Source organism: Natrix helvetica, assembly GCF_964273705.1.
Source record: "Natrix helvetica genome assembly, chromosome: 3".
Taxonomy (NCBI): Eukaryota; Metazoa; Chordata; class Lepidosauria; order Squamata; family Natricidae; genus Natrix; species Natrix helvetica.
In genome coordinates this window covers 97,058,541-97,079,412 of record NC_138549.1, presented here as the reverse complement: position 1 = coordinate 97,079,412, position 20,872 = coordinate 97,058,541, and the positions used below count along the sequence as shown (strand labels likewise).

The window sequence follows — 20,872 nt, the reverse complement described above, 5'->3', positions numbered from 1 at the left end:
TTGTGAAGTATGCAGATGACACGGCAGTGGTGGGTCTTATCTGGGATGACAGTGAAGACTCTTATAAGGAGGAGATGAAGGCTTTGGTGGACTGGTGCAATAAAAATAACCTGGTTTTGAATGTTAATAAAAACAAAAGAGATCATTGTTGATTTCAGAAAGAGTCAGCATAGTCATGCTCCACTTTGTATTAAGGCTGCAGCTGTGGAAGTGGTCAATAGCATTACATATCTGGGAACACAGGTAATGAACAATCTGTTAGTCTCTTCATACGTTATCTTTAGCAAAGTGTACAAACCAGTGTTTGCATTTTCTGCATCAGATGAGGAGAGCACATCTTTCTCCTTCTGTCCTAACCACTTTTTACAAAGGCACTATTGGCAGCGTTTTAACAAACTGCATCAATGTTTGGTTTGGTGGCAGCAGTGCCTCAGATAAGAAGTCCATACAGAGAGTGGTAAGGACAGCTGAGATTATAGGAAAGCTCACTTCCCATTATTCAGGATACTGCTTATAAGCTCTATGTGCTTAGAGCTTGAAGCATTGTTAAGAGACCCCCCCACACCCACTTCACGGTCTGTTTCTGTTGCTCCCCTCAGGGAGGAGGTTTCAAAGTATCTATAGTGCAACTACTAGATTTTGCAATAGATTTGTCCCTTATGGCATCAGTCTTGTAAATTCGCTGGATTCCCTTTTTGTTTGCCATGTATTATGTATACATTCGAACTAGACTGTGATGTTTCTCTGCATCATATACGTGTGTAGATGTGGGTATATGTATAATCAGTGGTGGGATTCAGCCAGTTCGCACCACTTCAGGTGAATCGATTGTTAACTTTCTGAGAAGCTTGGTTAACTGGTTGTTGGAAGAAATCATTAGGGCAGAGAACTGATTGTTAAATTATTTGAATCCCACCACTGTGCATAATGGTTATCTTTTGAGAAGATAACTGAATGCAACAAAATTTCATTTTAATGTATACTGATTAGGGAACATTTAAAATGACAATAAAGTTTTTATTCTATTCTATTCTATTCTACACCTAACACATCACAGTAATTAGGCATTTTGCAAATTAATGGCATATTTGAACCTTTTGAAAGCTGCTTTAAAATATATTCTTTCCCCAAAGAGAAATGAAGAAAATGAAGACGAAGCTGAAAATTCTGTCAAGGAGTTCCGTCCTGGAAAACTGAGACTAACATTTGAGGAAATAGAAAAACAAAGGCAAGAGGAGGAAAAAAGAAGAGCAGAGGAAGAGGCCCGGAGGCGTATAGAAGAAGAGAAAAAAGCATTTGCTGAGGCAAGAAAAAGCATGGTAGGTATCATTTTAGCTATTCCAGGTAGCTTTAGCTGTTCATTTTTGCTAGATTCATTTATCAACCATTAGTGGCATTACATAAATGATTTAACATCAACTTGTAGCACTGAAAAAAACAAAAGCAAGCCCCTCCCAACAAATCCCAAACCTAAGCCAAAAGAGCTAGACTTCTCTGTGAATCAAGGATCCTGTGGAGTTTTCCCTGGGGAAGAGGGTTAAATAATTTTTACTGGTGTCTCTTTCATGTACGTCCCTCCCCACAGTTTTCTTGTGCTGTTTTCAGTATTCTCAAATCTTTGAGGGCAACCCATAGTCATAACGACTAACACTAATTGATATTTATTTCGATCTGCTGAAACATTAAGGCTGAAAAATTAGTGCCAATTTTTAAATCTCAGCTCAGACTGAGGAAATATGCTGATTTGTTTATTAGTTTGAATGAAGTTGGATCATGTAAATGTCTTTACAGTGGTATTTATTTATAAAATTTATTTACTACCCATCTTGTATCCAAGGACTCCTGGTGTCTTATTTCAGATTGATAATCCAAACTCTCAAAATTTGACCAAAGCATTAATAAAGCTAAATGTATTAGACCATATAATTATCAATATGTAATCTATAATTTAATGTTTATACTGAACCCTTTGTTAATGAACCAGATTATTTTTTAATAGGGGCCAGATGATGAACTTTCACTAATGTCAAAAACTGCATCTCAAGAATCTCTGACGCCTGGAAAACTGGATATTAATTTTGAAGAGTTACTGAGACAAAAAATGGAAGAAGAAAAAAGACGCACAGAAGAAGAACGCCGACAAAAACTGGAACAAGAGAAGCAAGAATATGAACTGCTCAAACAAGAAATGGGACAGGTCTGTGTTTTAGGTTGTGAAATATTTACCTCCTTGATAGCAGACTTGGCTAACAAAAATTTAATTTATAAAATATGTAACTTTTATGGTTAAATGATTTTAATTAAGGAATACTGAGATGTTCTGAGCTTGTTTTTTTGCTTGCAGACATTTTCATTACTTGATTAGGTAACATTATCAATGCTATTGAGTCAGGGGTTTGCTCTCTGTAGTGCCTTGCCAGTGTGAATAGGGGTGTGGTTTTCTCCTTGTTCCTTGATTAAGGTAAGTGTTTACTGCTTGTCTATTTTTTGTTAATCCCTGCTTATCTGGATATAGGCCTCTGGAGATGTTTTCTGGTGTTATTTCTTTCTTAGCTTTTTTATTGTTTCTTTTGAATGGTGTGTAAATGTGGTTTAGCTCTATATGTTTGTCATTTGTAATTGGATTTTGTTCAGGTATTCTTTAACTGATAATTTCAAACATTTTATTCTAATAGGAGGAGGAAGAATGTGAAACCTTTGAGCTAAGCAGGGAATATGAGGAACTGATAAAGTTAAAAAGAAGTGGTTCAATTCAACCAAAGAACCTAAAGAAAAAATTTGAAAAAATTGGACAATTATCTGAGGAAGAAACACAAAAAAAAATTGAAGAAGAGAGAGCAAGGAGGAGAGCTATGGATCAAGAAATAAAAGAAAGAGAAGCAGAGAAATTTCAGGAGGTATGCTATTTTTTAAGTATATAGAGAAATAATTTGTGGCCATCATTTAAACAGTTGTGACTGTCTGGATACTGGAGGCTTCCCAATATAATTTTAATACATTTTATAGTTTGGTCATTATCATGTGTCAGCTTAAGAGAAAACAGATGTGGCTGTAACAAGTGAGCATTCAAAAGAAAATGAGAGCAAAATGTTATCAAGGAAACAGGATTCTGGATCTGCATAACAATCTCTGATAATCTTATACATTTGGTTTCTTTATTTATATCCCTCCTTTATTGTTTTTATAAATAACTCAAGTCAGTGACTAATGCTCCTCCCTCTCAAATTTTCCCCACAACCCTGTGAACTGGGTTTGGCTGAGGAAGTGTGACCCAAAATCACATAGCTGGTTTTTATGCCTATGGCAGGACTAGAACTTAGTCTCCTGTTTCTAGCTTGGAGTCTTAATCACTAGACCAATCTGGCTCTCAAATTAATCCTGTTTTATTTATTAAATACTCACATCTTGCTAGTTAAGTGACAGGTGCAATACCAATTGTATTCTCTATGTTGTAACTGATAATGTTACCTAAATATAGAAAATACGAATTCAAATCTACAAATAGTAACATAATAAATGCTTGTGGGCAAAAACCAAATTAAACCCAGGTACCATATGGATAGAAAGGATACACATTTAACAAATAGTCTAACAAATAACAACAATCATTAATTGGTTCCGGGAGGCACAATGAATACCAAAAACAATGACTACCAAACCATTTTTCCCCATAAAGAATAATGTAATGAGTCCCAAGGCAACTGACACCTGGAAGTTCTAGCTTGCGCACTGATTACCAAACAATATCGGGACAAACTTTTTGCATCAAAATGCATTGGGTACAAAATCTGATACGTTTCAAAGCAATTGAGTAGCAAGATACCAACCACTGTACATTTATTGTAGAAATTTTCAAAATGAAATTAATTGTGAGGAATAAAATTCTTGGTAAAAGGTGAACATAATGTTTGCTAGATCGAATTACAGTCCCTTTGTAGAAACTACCCTCTAACATCTTAAAAGTACGCTTGATATCTAGGAACGTTTGAAACGTGAAGGTTTCAGGATAGTGCATAATCTGGTTTAAATTACCTAACATATTCTAAGTCAGGCTATGCTTGACATTCTTCCAAGCCCACAGTTAATGGAGCTCAGCTGGCATCAGAGGTGGAATTCAGCCGGTTCGGACCGGTTCCCCCAAACCGGTAGTGGAAATCACGGTTAGGGGCACCCACCTGCCTGGCTCTATGCCATCCTATTTAGGCACATTTTCAAGCCATGTGCATGTACGCAAGCCACATGTGCAATCAAAGTACATGCATAGAAGGCTGAGCACACCCGGGGGCGCACGCTCACATTTGCGAACCAGTAGGGAAAGTAAGTGACTACCATCTCTGGCTGGCATAGTAACTGGGAACATAAGTGAACATAAACCTGTTTTTATTTCATGTGCACGAAAGTGCAGTCAGTTTCCAGGTACAATTAGGAGTTCTGCATTTAAAGGCCTAGTAGCTTAAGCTCTTTAAAAAAACCTGGCTTTTAAGTTTTAGTGACTAATTTGCTTTTTCCATTTTTATTTTAAACAATTTACATGCCTCACTGATTTTCTCTGGGAGTTCAAGGCAATATATATATTCTATTTTCCTATTCATTTATATTCCAAAACATCCCTGTGAAATATATTGGTATGAGAAAAAAATGATTGAGCCAGAGTCATTCAGTGGATTCGATGAATTTAGAACCTTTTCATGTTTAAGATGACTAATAAATATGTATTTGAACTCTGCAAATTAGTTATTCCCAAAATATGAATTGTGTAGGCTTAAGAGAAAGGTTGTATTGTGTACAAATCTGCAATTCATTCTTTCAAGATGGTACTGTTCAATCCAAATTCCTGAAAACTTCTCGTTTTTTGTTCTTTGAATTCTTGCAAGAATTACCTTTTCAGCTATAAACCCGTATTAATGTCTATGTGGACATTTATTTTGTATGAGATTTTGCATAGTATGTACACCCAAAGCATGTATTGTTTCCACCTTTCTGCTCTGTACTTGTTTGAGGGACTGAGTTTAATCTAATCCACTGACTCTTCCTAAACCTTTATTTGCTTAAACCAATTATCATAACTTTATTTCTTTTGTCTTGAAAATAAGCAACTAGGTTTTTATTGAGGTACGGCAATTATTGTGAACAGTATTCTGTTCTCTCAAAAAGAGTAGACAGTACTCTTGAACGAGTACTTTAACAGAAGCATAATAAAGCTTCAGGTGTTCTTTTTCAGTTCTACTTTTGTTTGAAATGGAACATTAACATAGAATTTATAAGTTAGGGATTAAAGATTTGGAACAATACCCAATGTACCACGTTTCCCCGAAAATATGACATGTCCTCCCCCCAAAATAAGCACCTTGGACCACCCCCCCTCCAGCCAGGCAGAGCGCCACTCACCAACCTAGCAGTATCCCGAAGGCACCAAGCCGTGGGAACCGGAGGGGTGTGTGTGCAAAGGTGCTCGTGTTGCTTGGCGCCTTCAGGATACTGCTAGTACCACTATTCCCAGCTGAAGGAGGTTGCTGGGTGGCTGTTCTCTTGCAAGTGGGCTCCCGAAGAGCTAGGCACAGCCTCAGGGGCGAACAGCTGTATTGCGCTGTCGCAGCAGCACAACATAGCAGCCATGAGGTGACCATGCTCACGAGCAGCCGCCTGGGAAACCCTTTCCAGCTGGGCACAGCGCCATTCACTGACCTAGGGGTATCCCGAAGGTGCCAAACCGTGCGAGTGCTTGTTCCCTGCCCCCTGGCTCCCACGGCTTGGCGCCTTCGGGGTACCCCTAGGTCAATGAATGGCGCTCTGCATGAAAGACTCCCACAACCATAGAGCATATTCCCAGAGCAGCCACTGCTGGAAGACTTGGCAGGTGACCTCCGGGGTTTGGAAGCCGCAGAAGCCATGCTGGGATGATGGCAGTGGCGCCCTGGCCCTGCAGGGAGAGCTGGGGCCAGGGCATGGTGAGGCTGGGAGGCACGTGAGTGGGGAGTGGAACAGGCACTCACACAATCCCTTCTGCAGCCGTGCAGAGCACCATTCATTGATCTAGGGGTATTCCCAAGGCGCCAAGCTGCGGGAGCCGGGGGTGGGGAACAGGCGCTAATGCGGCTTAGCGCCCTTAGGATACCCTTAGGTCAGTGAATGGCGCTGTGCCCGGCTGGAAAGGGGATTTGCCAGGTGGCTGCTCATGAGTGTGGTCACCTCATGGCTGCTGTGTTGCACTACTGCAACAGCGCAACACAGCCATTCGCCCGAGGCTGTGCCCGGCTCTTCAGGAGCCTGCCTGCAAGAGAGCAGCTGCCCGACAATCCCAAAACAATAAGCCCCCCTCTGATAAGGCCCAATCCATATTTTGGGTGTCAAAGGAAAATAAGACCCTGTCTTATTTTTGGGAAAACACGGTAGTATAACAAAGGGCAACCTTTTAGGCTTATTTGGACTATTTGGTTATTTTAAAAAATCATTAGCCGTGTATTTGCCAATTGAAGCGGTGTACATAGTCTTCACATAACATCCACTCATTTAATCAGTTATATTGCTGAATAAGGTGGACTTGGAATGAAAATGAATGGGAAAGGGGATTACAAATAGTTATTATATGATTGAGAGATGCTGTAACTGCACAGGATTTTCCAACAGCAGCAACTAGGATTGTTACATGACATTACACCTTATGATTGTCACTTAGCATTAGTTTCTGGTACCAATTACCATTGGTAAAGTGAGTACTACTTTTATAGGTATTTCAAGTAAAATACTCACTCTAAATATCTTATCTATAAACACGCTAAATATAAAACATTTGTGTTCAATCTTTTTAAAATACTTAAGCTCAACTCTCATTTACAATTCCTTAGCTCCATTCCCAGCTAAGTTTTCTTTGTAACTAACTTTATTTCATTTAGAAAACATACATTGTTACAGTTCCCAAAACAGCATATAGAATGTGCTATTCACACATTAATCAAAGCAAATGTATAGCTTTTCTATTTCTATCTAGTTTCCATCTAGAACTAGAAATCTAGTATCCAGAAGTTATCATAATCCGTGTATTTCTAATGCTTTTTTGTTCAGAAGTTTTGGCAGATTAAGTAATTTGTATATTCTTGATACACAATTTCTGATTGTTGTTGGGTTTGAAGATTGAAGGTAGTTTCTTCTTAATAAGTTTACTTTGTTTTCCAGGAAGAAGAAGTTGATGTGAAGCCTGCTGCAACATGTGAAGCTCCATTCACACACAAAGTGAACATGAAAGCTCGATTTGAACAAATGGCAAAAGCAAGAGAAGAGGAAGAACAGAGGAGAATTGAAGAACAAAAGCTGCTACGTATGCAATTTGAACAAAAAGAAATAGATGCAGCATTACAAAAGGTATTAGTATCTATTGGATGTCCATAATATACAAGTTTTTATTGTAAGCTAATAGGAATTCTTATCTGCAATGGATATGTTTTTATGGACAAATATTTTATTACATATGTATTCTGCTTTTGACATATCTTTCTGTAGTGGCCACATTAGGGCATTCACTGATAAAACATTCTCCCTTGCCTTGTTTAAAAGAAAAAAGCAGCCTAATGAAACTGCTATTCTGCTATAATCTAATCTGTTGTTTTAATTCTTTCTTTATTCTTAAAAAGCTTAGAGGTGCTTAGGTTTCTCCCTGGCATATTTTATTCTCAATCTGGAAGATGACTGCCTGTGTCAGTGTTAGATAGATATTATTCATATCTATCATCTTGCTGCAAATACTAACATTGATTTCCAGCACTTTAGTCTGCTGATCCTTTTTAATTTAGGGAAACAGCTAAAAAAGGTTTAATTAACTCTGGTAACTCAAGCCTTTTGAAATCCGATTATCAACATTAGTTTCCATTTCTTCACTTGTGTTAAAATATTCACAATGTCTGTTTAAATGCAGAAAAAAGAGGAAGAGGAGGACGAGGAAGGGAGTATTGTTAATGGCTCAGTGTATGAAGATGAAGAACAGCAAGCCCGTTCTGGTGCTCCATGGTTCAAAAAGCCTCTTAAAAATGTATCTGTTGTGGACAGTGAACCAGTACGGTTTACTGTTAAAATAACTGGTGAACCCAAGCCAGAAGTTACATGGTGGTTTGAAGGGGAAATGTTGCAAGACTGTGAGGATTACCAATACATTGAAAGAGGAGAAACATACTGCCTTTACTTACCAGAGACCTTCCCGGAAGATGAAGGAGAATATATGTGTAAAGCGGTAAACAGTAGAGGAACAGCCGCTAGCACTTGTATTCTCACTATTGAAAGTAAGAGATAGCATTTCACAGGTTATCAAGTCTTCAGTTCTTGTTCTCTGTTGATTCTTTCTTAACTCCTCTTTCTTCTCTTCTCTTCCTTAGCTGATGACTATTAAATATCCTACCATTTCTGGAGCCTTCCTTCCCTTCATTCACTGCATCTATCTTTTTCTCCTGTGGTGGGGCCAAGAAGTTGTCTATCATTCCTCAAGTAGAATACTTTTCAGACTGAAATTCGGGCAATAAAAGTTTGGGTCATTTGACATATAGCAGTGCAATCTACAAATGATGGCTACTTATTTATGCTATTGTACTGGTCCATGTGATGTTCCATAAGGCAAATCAAATTGCATGAAACTGTTTGCCAACAGTATGCCAACATAAAATATGTGGTCAAACAAAGCACTCTTGAGTGCACTAAATGAGAATGACCAGAAAAATCTCAATTGTATTGTTTGCAACTTTAATTTGATGCCAAAACATGGCACGTTTGTAATTTTTAATCTTTTAGCCAAGACCAATTCATTCTACACAAATGTTTCGATCAGGGCAACTTTGGGGGCAAAAAAGTATGTCCTTTGTTACACTACTAGCTAAAAACATAGTGTTTAAGTTACACTTTGCTTAACATTTTTCTTTTAAATTGTATGAACAAAATAAAACAAAATACCAAGACTATTAATAGCTTGAAACCAAATGTATACTATTAAATTATGCATTCAGCTGTAAATTAAGTTCTTTAAAATCAAGTATTTGCTTTTTATATGGTATTAGATGGTAGATTTCAGCTCAGTATTCCAGACAAGATGCTGGGCAAATCTGCATCATATTCAATTTGTTAGCGTAATAGTGGGTGGCTTTTCAATGTGCATCTCATTTTTATAGAACTTAATGAATCATCTCACTATTATTTCCAAATTAAATAACATAGTTTGGAATAACATTATTAATACAATTATACATCTGGAACAGATGAATAATAGTATTTTGGGGGGGGGGGTGCTAAATGAAAAGCAGTTAACTAAATTCCATCACATAATTAAAATATGCACTGGAACTTCACATACATTTGCAAATCTTCCAGTTGGTTTGGGCTTGTATTTTAGTTGCCAGAGCAAGTCAGAATAAATTTTTATGCAGGAGATTTTTTTTTTCTGAAGTATGTACCAAATTACTTATTCTGTATTCAATGGAAGAATAATAAATGTATTCTGTTCCTGAAGTTGAATGTTTTCTTCTTTATCAAGGCTGTAGTACTCATAGTTTTCTGGATGTACAAATGTTTTTTAAATCCATTCAAAAATTAAATAATGCAAAGGACAATTTTTCATCCATTAGTTTACATTTATTGAGAATTCATACAAAACAGTACAATTAATGTATTTTCATGAGTACATACATTGTCAAGAGGCAAGCTCAACACAACATACTGGAAAGCATTGGATTTACCTCACGTCCAAGCTGCATCTGCCTAAGATACTTCCCATCACAGTAGCCTTTAAAAGACAGTCTTCTTTTTTAACACGGGTAGTTTCTGCAGAGAACACTATTCTCAGGACGAAAATGCCTTTCATGCATATTAAGATAAAGTTGCATAAATGTAAGAGTTTGATAGGGTACTACAAATAGAAAAATGGATCTATTGTACATATTCTGTAGGACCCAATGTTTTACTTTATAAAAACCCTAATACACAAAGAAAAATGTAAAATTCTACCCTCAAACCTATGAAATGTATCTCAATTGACAATATTTTTAGAAGAAAGGATTAGTGAATGATACAGCCTACCTATCAAGATCACTGAGGTGTAATTTACAAAACGCTAGATAAAGATTGCTTTTTAACTAGCAAATATCCTATACAGAACACATACCAACAGATAAAGACATTAGCTGAAATTAAGATGTTCCTCTGTTTTAAAACATTCATTACTTTCATTTAATCCTGGGATTCAATTAGAATTTAGAAATATATTCCTGCTATAACACACAAACTGCACAAGGAAAAACTATCTATAGATTCGGCTCAAAGGTTCCATATTGAGAGTAGAACACTTCAACCTTATCTTTCTGAAAGAAATCGGACAAACCAAAAATAAAAGCTATAGTACAAGATGATGCCTATAGGGTCCACCGAAACAAAAAATATTAACACAGATCTTCACCACCTACGTCAACAACTTTTCCCCCCTTACACCTCCTGATTTTGACTTAAATTTCAATGTATGCGGTTTGTTATGAATAGGAAATGAATAGGAAAAAAAAGTTTTCTTTTATAATGGTGAAACAAAATTCAACTAAGATGAAGCTCTTCAGCATGTAGCTAGTTTTCATATAAAAATTACTCTGACATATCAAAGTATAACCCCCCCTAAAATAAAATAAAGTGGCTTGAGGGAATTCAAGTACAACTACTGATTTAGTTGTAAACGCAAGACATATCCCGTGCTTGACTATTTAGCAAAGTGTAAACTGATAAATAATTGTTATAATTATCACATAACAAGTTATGGAACATTTATGGTCAAGCAAATAGCACTTTAAAGAATGAGAAGCGATAAAAACAGGCAAATTATACCCTACACCATTAAGTATGGGATACATTTAAAATCGGTATTGTTTTTGCCAATTTTACCTTCTACATGGAGCCCTTCTATGGTCCATGCTCATCGGCTCACCAGGGCCATACACTCAAAGGAATCCTCTTTATTGGAAGTAACTATCTCAGGACCTGATTTTATGAGCTATGATTTGGTGCTTGCAGCATCTTCAGCACTGTGTGTGAAAATGAAGGCAGGGTTTTTGAATATTTTCCTTTCATGCACAGAAAAGCAGGACTTTCGATAAAATCAAAACATTTTATTAAGTGACAAACAAAAACTGATGGTACTGCCTTAAAATTGTCTATTTAAACTGAAAATTAAGCTACCTAGGTAAGTCATATACAAAACATTTTAAAACTAGCAAAAATATACAGCAATTCAGCTGAAATAGCAAAGTAGGAAGGAAATTGCTATAAAAAGAAAAGATCTGCCAAACTTGTTAACATATCACTGGCACAATATTTTTTAGAACTATTTTGCAAAAGTAAAATCTCACTTTTCCTTCTGCATGAAATAATCAAGCTACATTAATTTATGGTTTATGGTGTATCATCTTAAGATTGAGAGAAACATAACAGTATATTCGAATACGTAGTATTTGGGTATAACATCCACATTATAGAAGCATTTGTGAAGGCTGTTGAAGTTCTGACCAATATTTCCTGTATCTTGAAAAAATATTTTTTATTCATTTGTAACAACTATTGAGGGAAAATAGTAAAAGTGACTTACTCAAAAATTATTGCAGCAATCCACTTATCTTTAAAAAAAAATAAAGATACACATTTACCCAGAAATGTAAATAATTGTTTCAGAATTCTCATTGGAATGAAACCATGAATAGCAGAATACATTTGGGAAAAGATATTGGCAGATTGCTTTTGAATACACAAGCACAAAAAAATTCTCACAGGGACAACATTGATATACTGAAATATGTATTTATACACTTCCTTAGGTTGTGCTTACCTGTGCTTTTTGCAGCAGAACCTAAGGTGGAAGATCTGGGAAGGCACTGTGAAGTATAAATAATTGCACTGTTTGCAATTAATAAAGATTTTATACTTTAAATGAATCAAAATCAACAGCCTCCATTTGGTGAATGATAAAGAATCAGGTGAATGTTTGTTCTGTTTAGTTAATAACTACACCATTTTCCAATAAGCTACAGATTTAACATGCAAAATATTTAAGAGACTTCATAACCTACTTCTCTATATATTTATTAACTTCTAGTAGTCTTTTCAAAATGTAAATCCTAAACTAAACTGGGATAAAAAAAATCCCTCCTGATTCTACAGTAGAACAAATGCATTTCTAATTATTTTTGCAATAATACTACTTCATTTTAGACCACATTCAGTTCTTCTCTTGCAGCCACTCTAAGTGAATACTCCAAAACAACAAAATGATTTTCTAAAGATAAGGCTAATAAAGATTTAGAAAAATAGCATATAGCTGCATCACTAATTATATGCAGACAACTGAAGACAAAAACAACTTCCTCCTGACAAGCATTTTTAAATGTTAACAATTTATAAGTTGATATCTGAATATATCTCATTTCTGAAACCCTAATGAACAATGTTAGTTCATTGATGAATTCTTTAGCTAAAGCTAAATATCTCAAAATACTTACCCATACACACACATATTTATGCATATCTAGGTAGCTGATTAAACAACCAATTGTAATTTTCTAAAATATCAGCACTGTATTTTATTCCAACATAATATTCACACAGGTATGGCATTTGCATTATGTGGAACACTGACAAAAAGATACTGTTGCAGTTCATCATTTTGTCACTCTGATGTACTTACAGTGCAATGCTCCTTGAAGGAACAATCAAGGATGATACACAGCACAGTCCTCCTCACCCCTACAGAGCTAGTTCTATACTGGCTGGATCAAACCTGCACTTCAACAGACAATGGCAAGACAAACTGTATTGCATGTAATCTAATATATGCAAAAAAGCAAACAGTGGATTTTAACAGAACACCAATTTTCAATTAGAATTATTAAAAGTAAAACGTATGATAGAGACTTTTCAAACATAACTTAAAAAACTAGTCTTTCAACATTTAAAAACAAACCTTATCTGAAAAAACCTTTTTTTCATTAAGCATTCCAAGACTCAAACAGCATGTTTCTACAACAAATGCAGTTTTATAACTAAAAAGCATAATCATCCTTACTACACTGAATTCTATAGCAAAGTGCTTCAAACCAACCGCTTAGCACATTTTGTTTTTCTAGATAACTGACTTTAATAATGTGTCTGGAAAATATACTAAAGAATTAAATCATACATAAAACAAATGTTAACTATAGCAGCTATACGGGTCTGGGACAGTGGTCATGAATAAAAAAGAAATTTCAACTGTTAATGCAGAAGTATGTCAAGAAATACCTTCACATACATGCAATTTTTATACAAGTAGAAAGAGAGGAAGATATCAGAATGCTAAATAGTAACATACAATCACAAAAGAGATCCCTATATAAACCTATTCTGGGGAAATACCAACATCAAGCCTGAACTTAAAAGAGAGGGGAAAAGTCTTACTTGTGTACATGTACAGAATTATTAAAAAAAAAATATTGTTGAATTCTCTTGAGTACCCACATATCCAACTTACCAACACAGGAGGTTTCATATTATTTATTGCAAAGCACAAAACAAGCATTTAAAAGTGATCAAGTATACATTGAAAAAGTACATTTATATCACAAAGCATTGACCACATAATAGTTGCAAATACATTTGCTGGAATGTGTACATCTACACTAATGTACTAAAAACAAACCAATTTCCATTTCTACACAGAAATATTACCTCCTATCAGTTGTGATAGATATTTTGTACATTTCAAAAAAACACTATTTTTAACCAAACAAAATTATGATCTTCATCAAGGCGTCTGCATCCATACATTTAACAAAGGTTTTTTTCCCCCACATAATGAAGCAAATACTGTATTGTCCACTTCTTATTATTGGCCCTGTGCGAAGAAATACATAAGAAATACACAAAATGTTAAAGAAATTTTTTTTAAAAATTGCGCTAACTCAGGACTGAAGCCTTTAAGAAAGAAAATTTGGTTAATGCAATGGTGGTGGCTTCCTGCATGGCTTTCAAAAACCCTGAGGAGAAATTTTTAGATCACAAACACTGAATGTATGCAAAGACAAACACAGATCTCCAGTTAAAAGAGCATTAATTCATTTGCAGTTATGTTTTATCAGGAAAAATGCATACTTCAGAAAGATAGCTATGTGGGAGACATGCAAAAACAAACAAAATTCCACCCCACAAAATTTGAAAAGTATCTCACTAAAGTATTAGCTAAATAATTCAAGACTGTTTTACCTGTGGTGCTGGAGGATGTTGTGGCATTCCTTGTGGACTTGTCTGGGCATAATAAGCTGCCTGCTGTCGATAGTACTCAGCCCATGCTGCACTGTAATCTGGCTGTCCTGCCGGTGGGGCTCCGGTTGGAGCTGGAACAGCTTGGCCTAGAACAAATATAGATTACACAACTCCGGTGCCATAAAAGGGGCAAAAAGAAGGTCAAAATAATCTCATTTCTAACGAACATTACCTTGCTTCTTGTAATATTCCTCCCAAGCCTTTGAATAATCTTGTGGCTGCCCTTGTTGACCTGCAAAACCCCCCACATTTTAATGTAAACACAGCTCCCATGTATAAATTACAGTCAAGAATACAATGGAAGAGTTCTTTGCTGTTTTCTTTTGATGTATAGTGAAAATCAGAAAATATTAAAATCTAATATTTTAGTTTTTGTTGAGTTTTTAATAGATGTAAAATTTTATTAATTTGATTTCAATTTTTATACAGTAGTCTATCTGTTTGCTCAACATAGGTATTCATCCAAACCAGCTTGCATAATCCAACCTACTTTCACTAGTTTGAAAATCCTTGGAAATGTATCCCATCCTATTCTCATTATATGATTTATAATATATGGAGGACGGACGTCCTAAGTGAACGTGTCCTGAAATTTGTGCCCAAGAGTATGTGCTCTCTTCCTTCTAAATATGAAAACATCTTCCAATATTTTTTAAAAAAATTTAAAATTAAAATACGCTTAATACTTAGGTTGACTTTTGTTTTTGAGGACTAGCATGTATTAAAAGAATGCAAAATAGCAAAAATCGTTCAGCAACCATAAAGCTGCTTTTAAGTCAACTTATTACTGATTAATCTTATTTTTAATTAAAAATTGTAAATGTTTTCCATCTATCTTTAATATAAACAGTAAAATAAAATGGATAAATAGAAACTGTTAAGGTACATATGGGTCAGTCATTTTGTATTTAAGAAAGTGAATAGAGAGTAGAGTACATGTTTAAAATAATACTAATCTTAATTCTTTATTCATGTCAAATTGCTATGCATTTATTTTCAGAATAAATTCTGTGAAGGATATTAACATGTTGAGATAATGTCCAAAAGGTCATGTAGATACTTTAATATGAATACATTATTTAGTTCTATGGCTTCAGTTTTTCCATTATTACCCCGTTTCCCTGAAAATAAGCCTTCCCCAGATAAGCCCAATTGGGCTTTTGAGCACATGCACTAAAATAAGCCCTCCCCCGAAAATAAGCCCTCCCTGAAAATATTGCAACACAGCAGCAGCCATGAGGTGACCATGCTCGCCACCTCCTGCATTTCAAAAATAAGACCTCCCTAAAAATAAGGCCAAGTGCTTATTTCGGGGGGGGGGGGAGAGGGGGTGTTCAAAAAAATAAATAAGATCCTGTCTTATTTTCGGGCAAACACGATATTCATTCTGGTACTTTGGACTATATATAAATTGGTATCTAAAACCAATTTAGGCAGCATGCTTAACATCAAAAAGGCATGATATCTGACAATTGTGAATTTTCCTACCCTACCTACTTAAATTTAGCTTGAAGTGAATTGTTCTATATGTGATGAAAATGTGTGGAATACAATGCTTCAAAACTCAGACAATTAGTATCGTGAAGACAGTCGCAATTAGAAAAATGAAGGGCACAAAAAGAAAAATGGATATTTTCTAATCCCATTAATTCCAATTCTGAATCTATCAAAACTAGTTACAAGCAACATTTTATTGGGATAGACAAATTAATTGTAACTAGAGGGGATGTCACCTCTGTGATAATTGTCTATGACATCGTATCATGTTGTCAAAATAGATTGCCTAATCTATACTAATCTCATTGTAGAAAGGTCAAAACTAAAAAAATAATTTTTTATTTATAAAAATAAAAATTATAACATGCTAATTTGAACCTTAAATAATTAGTATTTAAGATTCAGTGTTACAAAGTTAGAAGGAATTTAAAAATATATATAATTAAGTGCTTCAAAAAAAAAAAAACAGTGCCAAATTGTAGCAAAACTCAATATGGTAAATGGAAATGCATACAGCATTTAGTACAGAATATCAAAATCAGGCGTGCAGGTTATATTTTCTAATTGTGCTGTGAAAGTAATTTACACTTAAAATCTCTTGCATCTATTAAAAAGAAAATTAGATTGATAACAGTTTGGCAATTAATATTCTGATAGTGAATATTAAGATGACATAATTTTAACATTTAATTCTGGCAAACACCAGACTAGAACCAATTACTGAATCTCCTGTTTCAAATTAGGCTTTTTATTGATGGCACTGGATGCAAATACAAACACACATATATGGTTTCCAACAAAATAAAATTAGATCTATAGCATGTATTCACCTAGCTAACAAAAAGGAACAGACATATTTCATATCTACTTTCATATTAAATGTAGTTTCACAACAGAACATGAAACTAGAATAGCTGCATTTGTGATTCAGATTCAATTTTATTGTTTAATGGAAAATATAAAGAAAATGGTAAATATTGTTGATACAAATGATGAATTATTCTAGGGCTAGCATTTTATGAATATATTTTGTTAATACATGCTTTCAAGAACACTAACACCAGAATAGGGTTTACAGTATCAGAAGATTTGGGGTCATTTTTTTTCTTGCTAGAAGCACTTTAAAGGGCAGATATATTTTTTAAATGGATGGGATTGGATCCATTTTAACTGCTGAATTATTTAATTTTGCCACAAAAATCTTGTAACAGCTGATATGAGAAACAGAAAACAGCAGATCACAATGGAATCTCACTATGGCAAAGTATCAATACAATCTAACCCTGAGCAAGTATATGTGTCTTCTAGAGCCTGCTATGATGTGCTCCTATTATCAGGTTTATTCTACTGAGTTCATGGGACTCCTTATTTGCAGAGACTTTACCCTTGTGGATCCAAGGAAGCAAACTCTTGCTCCTGTTCTCATACAGTGTCCTTTTTACGATGCTCAAAGACATGCACTGATCCTCTCAATCATTTACAAATATGAGAGCCATACTGATAAATTTTAGATTAATTACGTTTTAAGGGATGCTAACAAATTGTTGTGTTAAACCATTTCTTATTTTTACTACGAAGACAAGTCGAAGACTATAATAAATGTATTTGTTTTTTTTTTGACAATAATGGAATAGTAAAAATTAAAATTTTGATAAGTCATTTTTGACTTTTTTCTTATTTGTTCCCATGTCAGCTGCTGGAAACATTCTCAGACATGAGGCAATGGATTCATTTAGTGGCTTTTAGTCTCAAGTACTGATGTTTTCAGTTAAAATTGCTTTGGCAGTTTTGGAAATTAAGTCTATCAAATAAAGCTTATTAACTTTTCTGATATAAATGATAATGCTACCAAGACTACTGCTAGTTGTTTTTTTGCTGCAGAAATCAAACTACAAAAATTAGATTGCAGAATGCAGATTTTCCTCTGTAAATGCAAAGATAGCATAAAAGCTTTCTGCACACTCAAGTCACAAAAGGAGCAAAAATATAAAAGGTACTTACAATAGAAAACTTATCTACAGTAATAGTTTTGTTTTTTCAAAATAAAATTGTGTATGAATCAGCAAAGTTTCTGAGAAATAAAATTTAAAAATCAAAAGTAAATAAAACATACCCATTTTTTTATAGTATTCTTCCCAAGCCTTGGTATAATCTACCTGCCCTGCTGGTGCTGGATTTGGTTGATCTCCTGATTGAACAAAAAAATAGTGTGAGTAAAATAAAAAAGTAAAAAGATTCAGTTCCAATCACTTACATTTTATTCCAATTAAGAGTAAAAATCATACATAAAAAGTTAACATTTTTGTTTTCAAATACTTTGCAAGTCTCAGTTCAGAAATGCCTTATTTGCACCTATCATGCACAGAACGTAGCTGCAGGTGCCCCATCTTTTAACCATCAAGACATGTACATTTCTTTATCTGGGGAGATCAGACCTCCTCAATGATTCAGCTGTTTCAGTTATATTTAATTGGAACCAGTCATTATGCACAAATCAATCTGTCTCCATGACTAGTCCATGCCCCTTAGGGGTCCACACACACAAAGTCCTTGTAATGGCAACATTTGCTGTTCTATGTGTTCACGTTGTACCATCATTATACCAAATAGAATACTGGGAAGAATATACAATTCAAGTTAAGAACACTATTTTTGTTAGATTCATATGTAGTAATTTGACTGGAAACATAATATAAACCTGTGATGGCGAACCTGTGGCACGTGGAGCCATTTCTTAGAGGAGACAAGGCATTGCCTTGACAGCTCCAGCGCACAGCTGATTTTGGCCTTCATTTTCGCTCTTCGGAGGCTTCCCTGAAGCTCCGGAGGGCGAAAAATACCCCAATGCACAAACCAGACTTTCGGTTTGCACATTGGGGGTGTTTTTTGTCCCTCCGGAGGCTTCAGGGAGATAGTAACAGCATTATTGGCCTGAGCCTCTGTAGGGCTTAATGGAAGAGAGAGAGAGAACATTTTATCAATGGGGAGATTTTGAAAATGAGTCTGAAGATGAGAGCAGAGCAGCTGGAGGTTTAGTTTACATCTGCGAGGTGAGTCAGATGTAACTGCTTGGTGCAGGAGCTTTCCACAGGACGCGAACCACCTGAGTGGAAGCCCCCCCCCTAACTTGGAGGAGGAAAGCTGAATTTTCCGCTGATTGCCGTGCGGAGTGTGGTGAGCGGTGGCGTTGGGGGGGGGAGGGGGGAGAAACGAAGTGGAGCTCTGCAGTGTTTGTGGGGCTGTCGAGTTTTGCAGCATGGAGTGGAAGGGGGGGGAGAGCTTTGCAGACTAGATTGGCAGGGCTGGGAGAAAGGAGAAGAGGAGAGGGGGTGGAATTTGCAGGTGGCAGAAGATAGTGCGCGCAAAAGCTCCTTTAGGAATACGGAATTTGGCTCAGATAGCTAGAGCCAATCCTGCTGCCTGGAAAGCAAGTTCTTTGGAACAAGAATCATATAGTTCTCAGCACAGCCATTTAGACTTGGCATGGGTTGCTGCGGCATCTTGACTGTGTCATCCTCAGCTCGGACTTACTCCGCGTTATCCCAGAAGAGCTTTATGTTAGGGAGGATGGGACCCGCTGCTTGCCATCATTAATATTCTCCCGCTGTCAGGGAGGTGAGATCAAGTTAAGCTCCTCAATGCAGGGGCAGCATCCTGATGCCCCAACTTTCCGAAATCCCTCTGCTCCCTTCCATTCAAATAAGTACACCTGGCAGCTTTCGCCCTATTTACACCCGCTCCCTGAGTTTTCGGCTCCCAAGAGACACAGGGGCGGGCAGGTGGAGAGGGGGCGATTGCTGAGTGGAATCGCTGGGAGGAAGGGAGCATAGCAAAGAGGCAGCCGGGCAGAGCCGCACGCAGAGCAGAGGGTGGGAAGCCCCTGAAGGAGGATGGTTGAGAGGAGAAAGGAGAACTGCGGGCAGTCAAGGGCACCTTGTTTTGCACGGCCAGCTGGTCAATTCCCCCGGTGCCACCAGCTTCTTTAGTGTGCAGTGGCTGATGGCCGTGTGTGTGTTGTGTGTGTGAGAGAGAGTCCTGCCAAAGAAACTGCTACTGCTGCTACCTGTATTATTACTACTACTGAGGCTGCCGGACTACCCGCAGTTCTCCTTCCTCCTTCATAAAAGTTGGGGCGTCAGGATGCTGTCCCTGCATTGAGGAGCGTAACTTGATCTCACCTCCCTGACGGTGGGAGAATATTAACGATGGCAAGCAGTGCCCCTCCCCCACATGAAGCTCTTCTAGGATAACGAGGAGTAAGTCCGAGCTGAGGATGAGACAGTCAAGTTGCCGCAGCAACCCCATGCCAAGTCTAAATGGCTGTGCTGAGAACCATGATTCTTGTTCCAAAGAACTTGCTTTCCAGGCAGCAGGATTGGCTCTAGCTATCTGAGCCAAATTCCATATTTCTTGCTTGCATTTACTTTTGATTTGATTGGTCTCCAAATACATACATACATCTCCCCATCTCCCTTCTCTTTCTCTCTCTTGTTTTCTTCTTCCCTGAAGTCCTGAACTTCTGGGTTGCCCGTAAGGCCATTTTTCGCCCTTCGGAGGCTTCAGGGAAGCCTCCTAAAACCTCCGGAGGGCCTCGGGAGGGGGGGAGGATTGTTTTCGCCCTCCCAAGGCACCTAGTAACCCCTGGAGCCTAGGGAAGGCAAAAAACATGTCCATCGCGTGCGAAATATGGAAGGGTGGGGGTTGCGCGCATGCGTGTGTGCCCGTCCCACGCATAGCATTATGGGTATGGCACGTCAGCGCACAACCAAAGTTGGGCTGGGATTTGGGCAACTCCTAATCTTCCCAGTAATCTCCATATCTCTTTCTTACTAGTTTTCTTATATTCCAAGCAATTATGTTGATGAGCCATTTAAATACAACTATCATGCTTCTCATAAAATGTGTCTAAAATTCAAGATTTTTTTTTTCTAAAGTTATTCCTCAGGAAGAAATTCTCATCAATCTAATGCTGTCCCAAACATCTTTAGATTTGTCTTACTAACTGATTTTAGTACTGAAACCAGCTTATAACATACAAAGCTTCAAATATGCAATTGAAATTATAATAAAACAA

General features: G+C 36.6%; 2 protein-coding genes across 11 annotated transcripts in view; one reads left to right on the top strand and one right to left on the bottom strand.

Annotated features, from left to right (window-relative positions):
* The window catches only part of NEXN (nexilin F-actin binding protein), a 35,162-nt gene extending 25,679 nt beyond the window's left edge, over window positions 1–9,483 (top strand). For all 7 annotated transcript variants that reach the window (XM_081947418.1, XM_081947422.1, XM_081947417.1 and 4 more), the window contains 6 exons: window positions 1,134–1,319; window positions 2,000–2,197; window positions 2,676–2,897; window positions 7,174–7,359; window positions 7,910–8,270; window positions 8,364–9,483. In XM_081947418.1, the coding sequence (XP_081803544.1) occupies window positions 1,134–1,319; window positions 2,000–2,197; window positions 2,676–2,897; window positions 7,174–7,359; window positions 7,910–8,270; window positions 8,364–8,377 (1,167 nt within the window). In that variant the 3' untranslated portion in view covers window positions 8,378–9,483. The remainder of the gene's footprint in view (window positions 1–1,133; window positions 1,320–1,999; window positions 2,198–2,675; window positions 2,898–7,173; window positions 7,360–7,909; window positions 8,271–8,363) is intronic.
* A 101-nt stretch (window positions 9,484–9,584) lies between these two features.
* FUBP1 (far upstream element binding protein 1) overlaps window positions 9,585–20,872 on the bottom strand; it is a 32,406-nt gene continuing 21,118 nt past the window's right edge. For 2 of the 4 annotated variants that reach the window (XM_081947412.1, XM_081947414.1), the window contains 4 exons: window positions 17,912–17,986; window positions 14,474–14,533; window positions 14,242–14,387; window positions 9,585–13,873 (listed from right to left, as the gene is read on the bottom strand). In XM_081947412.1, the coding sequence (XP_081803538.1) occupies window positions 13,865–13,873; window positions 14,242–14,387; window positions 14,474–14,533; window positions 17,912–17,986 (290 nt within the window). In that variant the 3' untranslated portion in view covers window positions 9,585–13,864. The remainder of the gene's footprint in view (window positions 13,874–14,241; window positions 14,388–14,473; window positions 14,534–17,911; window positions 17,987–20,872) is intronic. The other 2 variants (XM_081947413.1, XM_081947415.1) reach the window with 1 other exon arrangement.